Source organism: Capricornis sumatraensis, chromosome 11 (assembly GCF_032405125.1).
Source record: "Capricornis sumatraensis isolate serow.1 chromosome 11, serow.2, whole genome shotgun sequence".
NCBI lineage: Eukaryota > Metazoa > Chordata > Mammalia > Artiodactyla > Bovidae > Capricornis > Capricornis sumatraensis.
In genome coordinates, this window is record NC_091079.1 from 57459707 (window position 1) to 57473226 (window position 13520).

Below are 13520 nucleotides of genomic sequence, written 5' to 3' on the forward strand. Positions count from 1 at the left end.
TAATTTAATCACTCAAATATTTCTTTAAAAATTCAATCACTTTCTTGTCATAACATAAAAAGCCATTCCAGATGGAACAAAGATCTGATTGTAAAACATAAAATAATAAAGCTAGAAGATAACATAGAAGATTTTTCTTTATCATTTTGAGATAAGCAAATATTTATCCTATAGGTCACACATATCACTAACCATAAAGGAAAAGACTGAAAAATTGGACTTCATTAAAATTAGGACATTCTACTTACCAAGAGTGTCCTAATTTTAATGAACTCCAATTTTTCAATCTTTTCCTTTATGGTTAGTGATATGTATGACCTATAGGATAAATATTTGCATTCTACTCATCAAGAGTGGAGAAGGCAATGGCAACCCACTCTGGTACTCTTACCTGGAAGATCTCATGGACGAAGGAGCCTGGTAGGCTGCAATCCATGGGGTTGGTAAGAGTCAGTCATGACTGAGCGACTTCACTTTAGGAAATGGCAACCCACTCCTGTGTTCTTGCCTGGAGAATCTCAGGGATGGGGGAGCCTGGTGGGCTGCCATCTATGGGGTCACACAGAGTTGGACACGACTGAAGCAACTTAGCAGTAGTAGCACTCATCAAGAGACATGATTAAGAAAGTGAAAATGCAAAAAAGTGAAAGTAATTAGAAAATTAAGATATTTTTAAAAGGAAATACAACAGTTACAAAAGGTTGCTACAAATCAATAAGAAAAAGGTATATAATTCAATTTATCTACTCAAGTTTTACATAGATATATGTTAGTACCCAGAAGTTCTACTCTGAGCTATACAGCCAATAAAAAAAAGTGTGACTATATGTTCAAAAAGGCATGTACAGAAATGTCTTTAGCAGAATTATTTTAATAGTCTAAATTAGACTATTAATATTCAGCAACAGAATGGGTTTAAAAAATGTAGAATGCTCATCAAAAAAAAAAAAAACAGAACAAAGTGTTGCTACATACAACAAAATGGATAAATCTTGTAGACATACTGAATAAAAGAAAAAAGACACGAAGCCAGACAATAAAATTGTCTAGTATATGATTCCATGCACGTAAAGATGCAAAAAACAGGCAAAACTAATTTTGAATAAGAGATTAGAATATTACTTACCTTTGGAGAGAATGCACCAGGAAAAGGCATTTGAGTGGTTTTCACGTTGTGTGTTCTGTTCAGTTCAGTCGTTCAGTTGTGTCCGACTCTTTGCGATCCTATGAACTGCAGCATGCCAGGCCTCCCTGTCTATCACCAACTCCCGGAGTCCACCCAAACCCAAGTCCATTGAGTCAGTGAGGCCATCCAACCATCTCATCCTCTGTCATCCCCTTCTCCTCCTGCCCTCAATCTTTCCCAGCATCAGGGTCTTTTCAAATGAGTCTGTAAAATTTCCTTGAGCTGTACACTTAACATTTTTTCACTTCAATGCATGTATGTTACATTTAAAAACTAAGGTTTAAATAATTATTTTCACATTTGTAGTTAGAGTAGAAAGATGTATATGTAACTTTCTTGAGGTGGGGACAAGTTGCTACTTTGGATAAAAATGGGAACTGTGTCCTACCATAAACAGAACAGGATCCTTTATAAGCTGTGAGAGGAAAATCCGCTGAGCATTGCCAGAGACATTACAGATTGTTTTCATCATGTTTATGACCAGTTATTTCAATCTTCTACTTAAAAATTAATCTCTTACATGGCACAATACTTTGATTAAAGCCCATTGAGTTTATAAAATAGCAACAATAAATCCTCTACTTTAGTTCTTATAATAACAATAATATTTAACTCTTCTTGAGCACTCTCTATGCATCTGTTTCAAGTGCTTCCATGTATTAATTCATTTTAATATACAAAGTGACAAAGTGAGATAGCTACTGTTATTTCTTCCCTTAAAGGGAAAAGGATCCAGGGCTGGTAGAGGCCAAGTAGCATAAACAAGTTCCAAGGACCCAGTGACACTTCAGGTATCTAATTCAGGTACCTAATTCAGGTATCTTAATTTAAAATTGTGTGTGTGTATGTGTGTGTTAGTCGCTCAGTCATGTCTAACTCTTTGCAACCCCATGGATGTTAGCCTGCCAGGCTCCTCGGTCCATGGGATTCTCCAGGCAAGAATACTGGAGTGGGTAGCCATTTCCTTCTCCAGGGGATCTTCCCGACTCAGGGATTAAATCCAGGTCTCCTGCATTGCAGGCAGATTCTTTACCATTTGAGCCACTAGGGAAGCCAGATTTAAAATTACATGTTTTAAAACACTGACTACATTGATTCCATCTCCCAAAACACACCACAAATTCTATTCCTACATCTCCCCAGCAGAGGATGGACTTACTAACAATATGGTGATGAAACAGCCAGTGTGCCTGTTTGAGATTGAGTTTTGGGGCTATGAAACTATGCAGTGGGTTAAATACCTAGGGATGAACATATACCCAGTTTTGAAACATGGGGATAGAAAAGCCACAGACGAATACACTTAAGATAATTCCTAAGTATGCAGGTGAGCAGAACATAATAGCAGCAGCACAGAGAAAAGACAACACTGTCAAAGGAAGGTATCCTCTTTGTAGAAATAGATTTGTTAGAATGCTCTGAGCTGCAAGTAACTGAATTCCCAAGTCGGTGTGACTTAAACAATACATTTCCTGTCTTTCAGGGTTAGTAAAACGGAGGCTACGTATTCAATGACTGCTCAGTGGCAGAGAGATCAGGCACTGTCTGTCTTTCTGCTCAGCCAAGATGATAAGCCTGTCTTTAGGCTTGTCCCTCTTTGTATGATAACAGGTGCATATTTAAATTTCACAAACTCATACATTAGCACCTGAGGCACATTTTCTCTTTTTGTATCTCTTTTTATTACAAAATAAAACCCTTACCAACCTTTGTCTTCACCCAAGCAGATTTCTTCCTTCCTTTTAGGATCTAGGGTTGCAAGTCATATATAGACTAAGTCAATTACTGGTAGCTAAGTTATGAGCAACCTAGACGGCATATGCAAAAGCAGAGACATTACTTTGCCGACTAAGGTCCGTCTAGTCAAGGCTACGGTTTTTCCTGTGGTCATGCATAGATATGAGAGTTGGACTGTGAAGAAGGCTGAGTGCCGAAGAATTGATGCTTTTGAACTGTGTTGTTGGAGAAGACTCTTGAGAGTCCCTTGGACTGCAAGGAGATCCAACCAGTCCATTCTGAAGGACATCAGCCCTGGGATTTCTTTGGAAGGAATGATGCTAAAGCTGAAACTCCAGTACTTTGGCCACCTCATGTGGAGAGTTGACTCATTGGAAAAGACTCTGATGCTGGGAGGGATTGGAGGCAGGAGGAGAAGGGGACGACCGAGGATGAGATGGCTGGATGGCATCACGGACTCAATGGATGTGAGTCTGAGTGAACTCCAGGAGTTGGTGATGGACAGGGAGGCCTGGCGTGCTGCGATTCATGGGGTTGCAAAGAGTCAGACACGACTGAGCGACTGAACTGAACTGAAGTCAACTACTGGTAGAGTGTGAGGATTGCCTTTCACTAGTCAACATTCATCTTCTGAGGATAGTGTGACAGAATGTGAGCACGTGAACACCCCCAGTAAATTGGCAGCTATGGGCTTGGAAGAAAAGGGGTGGAAGGCTGGTTTTGGGTTAGGCGACCACAGTGTCTGCCACGAGAAAGTAGCAATGCTAAAAACAACCGTGGCTTTACAAGTATCAGTCTTAGCCGCAAAGCAAAGTGCACCTTATATATGAATTCTCTGACATTTTCTTAATCTCCACACAGATTTCCCAACAAAAAGTTGAAAAGTGAACAGTATCATCTTAGACTATTCCAGAACATTGTGTTTGATTACTCTTTAAAATGACATTCCCAGCATATACATGAGATATGACATATTATCAAAGTGTTAATGTTTGGTATTGCTAATGTTTAAATCATTCCCTTTATATAAAAATATGACCCACAGGAGCAGATTAGAAGCCAATAGAAACACTAAGACGAGGAATGCAAACTTTTATTTTTTTGCCTGGAGAAAGTTTGGGAATTAAAATCTTAAAACCAAAGTTAATTTTCTTTAATGTAAGCCTTTAGGTGTGTGATCTGTGTATTTTGTGGAAAGTTTTATGACGGAAACATTCAAGAGTCAATGCATTTAACTTCATTTTTAACATCTTAATTCCGTTTTTCCCAACTTAAACTCTTTGAAAATGTTTCAAGTAATGTTATTACTCTTAGCTGTTTTTTATATGATACTCTGTATACTTTTCAACAGGGCTTCCCAGGTGGCTCAAGTGGTAAAGAATCTGCCTGCCAATGCAGGAGACACAGGTTTGATTCCTGTGTAGGGAAGATCTCCTGGAGTAGGAAACAGCAACCTGCTTCAGTATTCTTGCCTGGAAAATTCAATGGAGAGAGGAGCCTGGTGGGCTGCAATCCATGGGGTTGCGAGAGTCAAACACTACTGAGCGACTGGGCATACATACAGACATAATTTCTGGTACATTAAAATTGCAGTATATAAAAGTGTTCTTCATCTGATATGACAAATGAAAATTCTTGTATCACATACTTTGGGGTCTTTCATCAGTATTCAAGACGGAAAATCAATGTAAAAAGTTATAAATATTTGAAAAGTGCAAGTGTAATAAGTTACTAAAAATGACACCTTCTATGAAACTGGTTATGTGCATCAATGCTTTTCACCTTCTGTGTTCTTCTGCTAGGCCATATTTCATTTGAGAGGAAGCAAGTTCTCATGTTCACCAGAGGCATAGATTTGACTTTTTTTGGTTTGATGAAGTAATTGCGTGGTGGGATTTGGGAATTACTTTCAGAGTTTTACGTTATTTGATCATATGCTATAGACTGTAGCTTCCCTGGTGGCTTAGGTGGTAAACAATCTGCACACAACGCAGCAGTGAAGTTGCTCAGTCCTGTCGGAATCTTTGCGACCCCATAGGCTGTAGCTGACCAGGCTCCTCTGTCCATGGAATTCTCCATGCAAAAATAATGGAGTAGGTTGCCATTTCATTCTCTAGGGGATATTCCCAATCCAGGGATTTAACCTGGGTCTCTGGAATTACAGGAAGATTCTTCACCATCTGAGCCACGAGGAAAGCCCACAGAGGGAAAGTAAAGGTAAATAAATTAAATAAACGCTTAATAAAAAATGTACTTGTAGCACCACATTAATTATGGTGAGCCTTTATAAACTTAAAATTAGTAATTTTCCTACTTCGAATTTTACCATGAACATCTAGGAGACTGACTCTCATTTCACTATCACTTCTAGGTTTGGGTATTGAATTCCTGTCAAGGTAGCTCTGATAAATTGAGGCTACTCTTTGTATCAACTCCATAAATGTTTACATCATTAGAAAGAAAAAAAAAAAAGGGCTGCTGTCACTTTAGGAAGCGAATGCAACATATTTTAAGGATGAAGTGGGGCTCTCAACTGTCAGCCAACCCTGAGTCACAGATCATCCGTCACTCTATGAATCCTTGTCCCATTTGTTCATCATCATCAATGTTCTAACGCAGCAAAAAAAAAGAAAAAGAAAAAAAGAACTTTCTAATTCTAGACAACCGGTCTTGGTAATGGAAGTGATTCCCTGGAGAAAATAAAAGGCTACGCGCGCTCTCTGGGACAGCTCCTTGTTTAGCATCGAATCTGCAACGAACTAGGAGACGGCTCTCTTGAAAGTTGGCGGAACTGCGAGGGGGCGTTGGGAGTTTGATCCTCCTTGCACATGGCCTCTCACGGGGTCCAGACCTTCCACTCTGGTCCCTGAAGCCAAAGCTACCGCCACAAAGGCGAGGCGTCCTGACGGCGCTGGGCCGGGGGGCGGGGTGCGGGGACGGTGAAGTGGGTGGTGAGAAGCCGGGCGGCCTCTCCTCGCTCCCGCCGCGGGCACGCGTCCAGGGCTGGGCAGAGGTGGGGGTGGGCGAGCAGGGGCGCTCACGTCACGTGCGCGCGCGCGGGGACCGCAATAAATGCCCGGGCGCTCACGGGAGCGGCGGAAGCGCTCTGCGCCTAGCTCTGCGCGCCGCGGCTGCACCGAGCGGGAGCGCGGGGTCGCCTGCAGCCTTCGCCGCCCAGCCTGACCCGAGTCCCCGCCCCTCTCACTCCTGCAGCTTCTGCTCCGAGACGCTCGGGCGCCCACCCTGCAGAGCTAACCAGGCCGCTGCCGTTCCACCCCAGCCTCGGCCTCCCAACTTCGCCGTGCTTTGCCCAGCTCCGGCTTTCAGGTCCGAGGGGAGCCGCCGAGGCCGAGGATAGCAATCCCACTGCAGGCAGCGCCGGAGGACGTGCGACGCTCGGGTCCTCCCGAGCCGGGCCGTCTGTGTGCAGGCTGCAGGCGGCTGGGGAGGCCGGCCGTCTGGTTCGGCTGATCCATCTTAGGGAACTTCACACTGGAGAGGTAAGTCGTCAAGCCCCCACCCTCTTCTATCTACTTTTTTCTTCTTAAACTCTACTTAAAAAAAAAAAAAAAAAAAAATCCGCTTGCAGAGAACGGTCGATCACGGAGGGGTGGGTGTGTACTCGGAAAGCAGCCACGATGGAGAACTCTGGGCGCCCCTGCTTCTCAGTGAGTTTGTGAGTTTCACCTCCTTTGGTTTGGGTGAACGGTGTGCGCCTGCGGCGTGTGGCCGGAGAGGCTCCAAAACCGCCCGTGGGCTGTTGTCTTCATCGGGTGCGGGCTACAGGTTAGGCACAAGCTTTCTAGGAAATAATGATTTTTTTCTTCTTGACCTGTGCCTGTATGCGAAGATACTTCCCCCAGTGACCTTAACTGTTCACTTGCATTAATTCTCTGGTCCCTTTAGAAGTCTCCGTGGACATATGTATGCGTAAAATTTTGTACTTCTTTAAAGCATTCGCCTTCGATTTCATAATTTTGTTGACATTCTGAATGTTTGAACCAGAGATGGGGCAGTGAGATAAAATAATACCTTGAAACAGAGAGAGAAACCTGGACCTCTGGATTGCCTGATAAAACATTCTAGGCTAAAGCATTCTAGGATCCTTTGCAGGCTCTGTGCCATAAATAGCCATTTAAAGATTTGTAATTCAGAAATCTCTTTCAAGCTTTAATTCTTCTGGGTTGCTTTTGCCATTTGTTTTTAGCATCATGTACATTATCTTGGAAAATGCAGTTTTTTGTTTTGTGGAAAAGGTGCACTGTGAAAAGTCCTCTGGAGTAAAAATGGATTGGAGAAAATTCATTTCAAAATTTATTCCATTTCCTGGAATTATGTAAACAAATCAAACTGGCTCCATCCCTTTGGGACTGTTGTATTATTTTTATTGTTAGAAAATTAATGTGTGCCAGGATTTTCACCCTAATTGCACTACATGTCCTTATAGCCAAAAGGAGTGGAAGAGCCGGTGTTGGAGATTTTCCCGGGGAAATCCTGAGAGCATTCATTATGAAGTGTACCGTGCGGGAGTGGTTCAGAGTAACCACAGTGCTCCTCATGGCCCGAGCGATTCCAGCCATGGTGGTTCCTAATGCCACTTTATTGGAAAAACTTTTGGAAAAGTACATGGATGAGGATGGTGTGTGGTGGATAGCCAAGCAAAGAGGGAAAAGGGCCATCACAGACAATGACATGCAGAGTATCTTGGATCTTCATAATAAGTTGCGAAGTCAGGTATATCCTACAGCTTCTAATATGGAGTATATGGTAAGAACATTTTTCAAATGGTGTGTACATAGAAATGTTTAATGATGCTTTTAGCTTCTGTGGTTAAAATCCATCCTGCTGGTATTTAATATTTTAACATTTGTCCTGTATAAAACTTTTAAAAAGATTTTCTTCAAGAGTATTTTCTTCTGCATATTCCTTTTTTTTCATTTTTTAAAGTTTTATTGGACTATAGTTGTTTTACAATGTTGTTAGTTTCTGCTGTATAGCAAAGTGAATCACTTATATATGTAGCTGTTCTTTTTTAGATTCTTTTCTCATATAGGTCATTACAGAGTACTGAGTCAAGTTCTCTGGTACCACCGTTTTTTTATCCATCTTTGATTAAAATCCATCTTTGCAATTTTCCAATCTTGTTATGCCCACAAGCAGTGGTCTAGTCCTGTATATTTGTTTTTTTGGCTATGCCACAAGGCTTATGGGATCTTGGCTCCCTGACCAGGGATTAAACCTAGGCCCTGGACAGGAAAAGCATGGAGTTCTAACCACTGGACCACCAGGGAATTCCCAGGTCCTATATATTCTTCTCGGAGAAGGCAATGGCAACCCACTCCAGTACTCTTGCCTGGAAAATCCCCTGGGCGGAGGAGCCTGGTAAGCTGTTGTCCGTGGGGTCGCTAAGAGTTGGACACGACTGAGCGACTTCCCTTTCACTTTTCACTTTCATGCACTGGAAAAGGAAATGGCAACCCACTCCAGTGTTCTTGCCTGGAGAATCCCAGGGACAGGGGAGCCTGGTGGGCTGCCGTCTAAGGGGTTGCACAGTCGGACACGACTGAAATGACTTAGCAGCAGCAGCAGCATATATTCTTCTATATATTCTATCAGTGTTCCTTTCATTTTAAGAGCTCTTTAAATTTCAGAGTAAAATAAATACCTTCAGATATAATGTTCTAACTAAGTGCTTTAAATTCTGCTCTTAGGAAAAAGATTCCTGTCCCAAAAATGCTGAACAGTTGATTTATTTGCTTTTAACTGACTTAGTAGAAAAATTGTTTCCTAATTCCTAATTGATGGAATCTTCTTATGAATGGTGGACCTGAAAAAAATCAAGGATGAATAATTTGAAGACACTTTCCAGATGACTGATGTGTGTGTATATATACACACACACACATATGTGTATGTAGACAGATAATAGATAGATAGGTATAGGGTCTCCCAGGTGGTGCAGTGGTAAAGAACCAACCTGCTAATGTAGGAAACACAGAGTCACAAGTTTGATCCCTGGGTCGGGAAGATCCCCTGGCTGAGGAAATGGTAACCCACCCCATTATTCTTGCCTGGAAAATCCCATGGACAGAGGAGCCTGGTGGAGCTACAGCCCATGGGGTCACAAAGAGTCAGATGTGACTGGCATGCACTCATGTTCATAAAGTATATATATATATATATATATATATATATATATGTAGTTTCTAATGGGCCATTGTTTCTTAGAAGTATGCAAATGACATGTTGTAAAGTATGCATTTCTGTGGTTGCTTTATGTTAAGGAATACTTTGGCAATAACTTTTTACCCTCTGAATTTATTTGTGAACTTCAAAGTGTGAAAATACGTTTGGGTAAAGGATTCAATAAAAATGCATAATATACTTAATAACCTTATATGAATTCTGAGAGTAAATCAGTAAGTTTGAGAAACAAAATTACTTTTTAAAGACTGTTAAATATTACTTTTTCAAGACTGTAACTCATTAATATTAGGATACTTCATACCCTAAATACATAGAAAATTTTTCAAAAATCTTACTACTTATTAGGAATGCACTAGCAAAGACCAATAATCTTCACTGATGACAGCAAACTTAATGAACATTAATGCTAACATTTCTCCTTTGGACACATTGCAGGGTCCCGTCAATTTTAATATATTCTAGTTTTTCCTTTTTTTTTCCACTTACATTAGTTTGGATAGATATTCTCTATTTAAGTAACTTTGATGAAACATGGAAATTCTAAGTTCACATTATATATTACAAAATATTTCCTTATATTATTTTAACTTTTACTAGAAAAATATTTTACCCTAAAGAATGTAGGTAGTACGCAAGAGAAGTCATCAGAGATAAGGAATCAGTCCCAACCATCAGGCTGTAGGGGTTTAAATTCTGGCACTGATACCCACTTCTGGCTTCTCAAGTGGCTCTAGGAGAAAAGGACGCTCCCCCAAATGTAGAAGATATAAGAGATATGGGTTTGATCCCTGGGTTGGGAAGATCTCCTGGAGAAGGACATGGCAACCCACTCCAGTATTCTTGCCTGGAGAATCCCGTGGACAGAGGAGCCTGGCGGGCTATGGTCCATAGGGTTACACAGAGTCAGACACGACTGAAGCAACTGAGCATGCACGCACGCACCCACTAGCTGTGTGACTTTGGGCAAATCCTAAATTGCCCTCTACTTCAGTTTCCTCATGTCTAACACATGCTCTTACCTCAGAGGGGTGTTGTGAGGATTATGTAAGAAATGAGATGATCTGTGTAAAGTTTAGCTTATTATCAACCATGTTGCAATTACAAGGTCCCTGTAAGTATCACTAAGACATAAAACCAATATTATATTTCCTTAATACCGTTTAAATAGCCCATCTGAAATTTGTTTGCTCTTTTCAAAATTCTGTGCCATGCATGATATGACATCAGTAATGTCTCCATTTTCTGACTATTTTAAAACGTTTGTTCAAAGTACAGGATTCTCTGACTTCTTCATCTGTGAGCTTTCAAACAGAAAGAGCCAGTTAATTATGGAGTTTTCCCAAGTAGGCCACCCTATGCTTATTCCATGTTGATAGGTACTCAGTTGCATTTTATTCAAAATAAGGAAGAACTTGGGAGTTCAAACCCGCAAAAAGAAATCTGAGAATATTTGTGTGTGTTTTAAGTAATATGGAAGTAATGAAAGAACAGTTCTGTGATTCGTTTTCTATGTCTGACTTCCAAAGAAAATAAGTGCCTATTGTATGATGTCTGGTCTAGAATGTTTATATGCATTTCTTTTCAATTTCATTGCTTTCATTCTATCCTTGAAATGTAGATTCAGAAACCAGCCAAGGTTTATGTTGTGTTGCCCTTAGATACTATGAACACAAGAACTATGTCTTGGCTAATAACTTGGCTGCAGAGGAGTTTGTTTCCCGATGGTAACACAGGAACACATTTTCTAGAATACACAAAGAAGGGGAAGTCTAAAAGAACGATACTGCTTTATTTGAAACACTGTTGATTTATATTTTATATAGTAATAATGTAAGTACAGATGTTGCTCGACCCATGGAAAGAAAATTGGTTCAAATAGTTGACTGAAGTGTATTTTTGAGGGAGAATGGATACATGTACATTATATGACTGAGTCCCTTCACTGTTCACCTGAGCTATCACAGCATTGTTAATTGGCTATGAAGTGAAGTGAAAGTCACTCAGTCGTGTCTGGCTCTTTGCAACCCCATGGACTGTGCAGTCCATTGAATTCCCCAGGCCAGAATACTGGAGTGGGTAGCCTTTCCCTTCTCCAGGGAATCTTCCCAACCCAGGAATGGAACCCGGGTCTCCCACATTGCTGGTGGATTCTTTACCAACTGAGCTATCGGGGATATCCCAATACAAAATAAAAAGATTAAAAAAAATTCTTTCAGGGGACTTCCCTGATGGACCAGTGGCTAGGACTTCATGCTTCCAATGCAGGGGGCCTGGGTTCAATCTCTGGTCAAGAAACTAGATCCCACATGCCTCAATTAAAGATTCTACATGCTGCAACCAAATATTTTTTAAAAAGTGTGTTTTGATAAAATGAAAAGCTAAAGAGCCACTTCCTATAGAATCTGCAGTGCCATGTGGTAAGTGCCGCCGCTTTTGGCCACTTACACTCCCCTTCTCCAGGAGATCTTCCTGATGCAAGAATGCAGCCTGGGTCTCCTGCGTGGCAGTCAGATGCTTTACCAGCTGAGCTAACACAGAAATCCTATACCCTGTTATACTGCATTAAAAGTTCGAATAGCCAGTTACCTTATGTACATTTGGTGCTTATTTTAGTCTGTTTTTTTGTGTTTGAATACCGCAGCCAAGCCACATCCATGTTTATTAACATCATAACCCTGCCCCCACTCTAAGGCTCATTAATTAATAGGGTTAAAAATGACCTCCAGAAGGTCACGTCTTCGCTGGAAGAGCTTATAGGCTGGTTGAGAAGAAAGAACAGACACATTTGAACATTTTCAAGTAGGCAGGGACACGAAATTCTTCGTTCACAAGTGTGATTGATGGCAGGGGATCACAGAATATTGGAATATTCCTACAGGAGAGTTAATCAATGGGGAAGATGACGTGTATGTTGCTTCTGGCAGATGGTCAGGACCACGAGCTGTGGCCAAGAGTGAAGGGCATGTCTCAGCTGGAAGAGGAACCAACATGTGGAATCTAAAAAGCAAAGATACAGAGTAGCTTATTTACAAAACAGAAACACACTCAGAGACCTAGAGAATGAACTTACTGGTTGCCAGTGGGGAAGGCTGGTGGGGAGGGATCCCTAGGGAGTTTCGCATCACATGTACACCCTGCTATATTTAAAATGGATAACACACAGGGACCTACTGTATAGCACAAGGAACTCTGCTCAGTGTTATGTGGCAGCCTGGATGGAAGGGGAATTTGGGGGGAGAATGGATACATGTATATGTCTGGCTGAGTCCCTATGGGGTCCACTGAAACTATAACAAAATTGTCAATTGGCTGTATTCTAATGAAGTTAAAAAAAAAAAGAGAGGAATCGACAAAGTGGAGTGGCTGACTGTTTTTGTAGGAAACGAGAAGCAGAGTAGGTTGATGAAAGCAAAGCCCTGTGGTAGAATCAGGGAAAGGAGAAATGCATTAATTACAGAAACCAGTAACCTAAGCAGAGGGATTATCAGTGTTTAATTCAGGGTACATTGAAAAACTGAAGCTTTTAGGTCATCAAATGAAGCTGTTACTGAAGAGGCAGTGGATATTTGAGGAGGAAACATTGCCTTTAGACCTGTGTTGTCTCTGCTGCTTACTGGCATGTGAAGTCTGACAGCAACGATTTGGGGCATTGTTTTTGTCGTTGGTAGACTTGGTATAGGGATACCAATTCTATACCAGCCCATGGGCTATATATTCCTATGTATATAGATTTAGGAATATATAGCCTATGGGCTGCAGTGAGATAAGAGATTTGATCCTGTTGAGTATACTGTTATTTTTCTTCAAGCCTTTTCTTTTTGTGGGTATTAGGCCCCATCACTTGGTTCTTTTATTTATTTATTTATTTTTGGTTATTTCTTCATCATGTTGTTGTTGTTGTTCAGTCGCTAAGTCGTGTCTGACTTTTTGTGACCCTATGGACTGCAGCACGAGAGGCTTCCCTATCCTCCTCTGTTTCCTGGAGTTTGCTGAAGTTCATGTCCATTAAGTCGGTGATGCAGCCTAAGCATCTCGTCCTCTGCCACCCTCCTCTCCTTTTGCTTTCAGTCTTTTCCAGCATCAGGGTCTTTTCCAAGGGTCTTGCTCATCTCTTCAAACTTTACTTTTGGCCCCCATGGTTTTACTTTTGGTTTTCTCCCTTCCTGGGGAATTTTATCTACTCCTTTGACTTTAAATGCCTTCTGTCTGTTGATGGCTCCGTGGTGACACTCCATCTGACAGTCTTTGAGCATTGTTTTCATGTGTCCTACTGCCCACTGGGTCATCTCTTGAATCTTAAAGTAATATTGTAATATTGCTTCAAGTTTACGATGTCTAAAAAGAAAACGAGCTGCTTTTGTTCCGCTCTTGCCCATGGTCCTTCTTGCCT

General features: G+C 41.2%; 1 protein-coding gene across 1 annotated transcript in view; it reads left to right on the forward strand.

The window, feature by feature from the left end:
* Positions 1–7432: 7432 nt before the first annotated feature.
* CRISPLD1 (cysteine rich secretory protein LCCL domain containing 1) overlaps positions 7433–13520 on the forward strand; it is a 48743-nt gene continuing 42655 nt past the window's right edge. The window contains exon 1 of the mRNA XM_068983600.1: positions 7433–7690. Coding sequence (XP_068839701.1) covers positions 7433–7690 — 258 coding nt within the window. The remainder of the gene's footprint in view (positions 7691–13520) is intronic.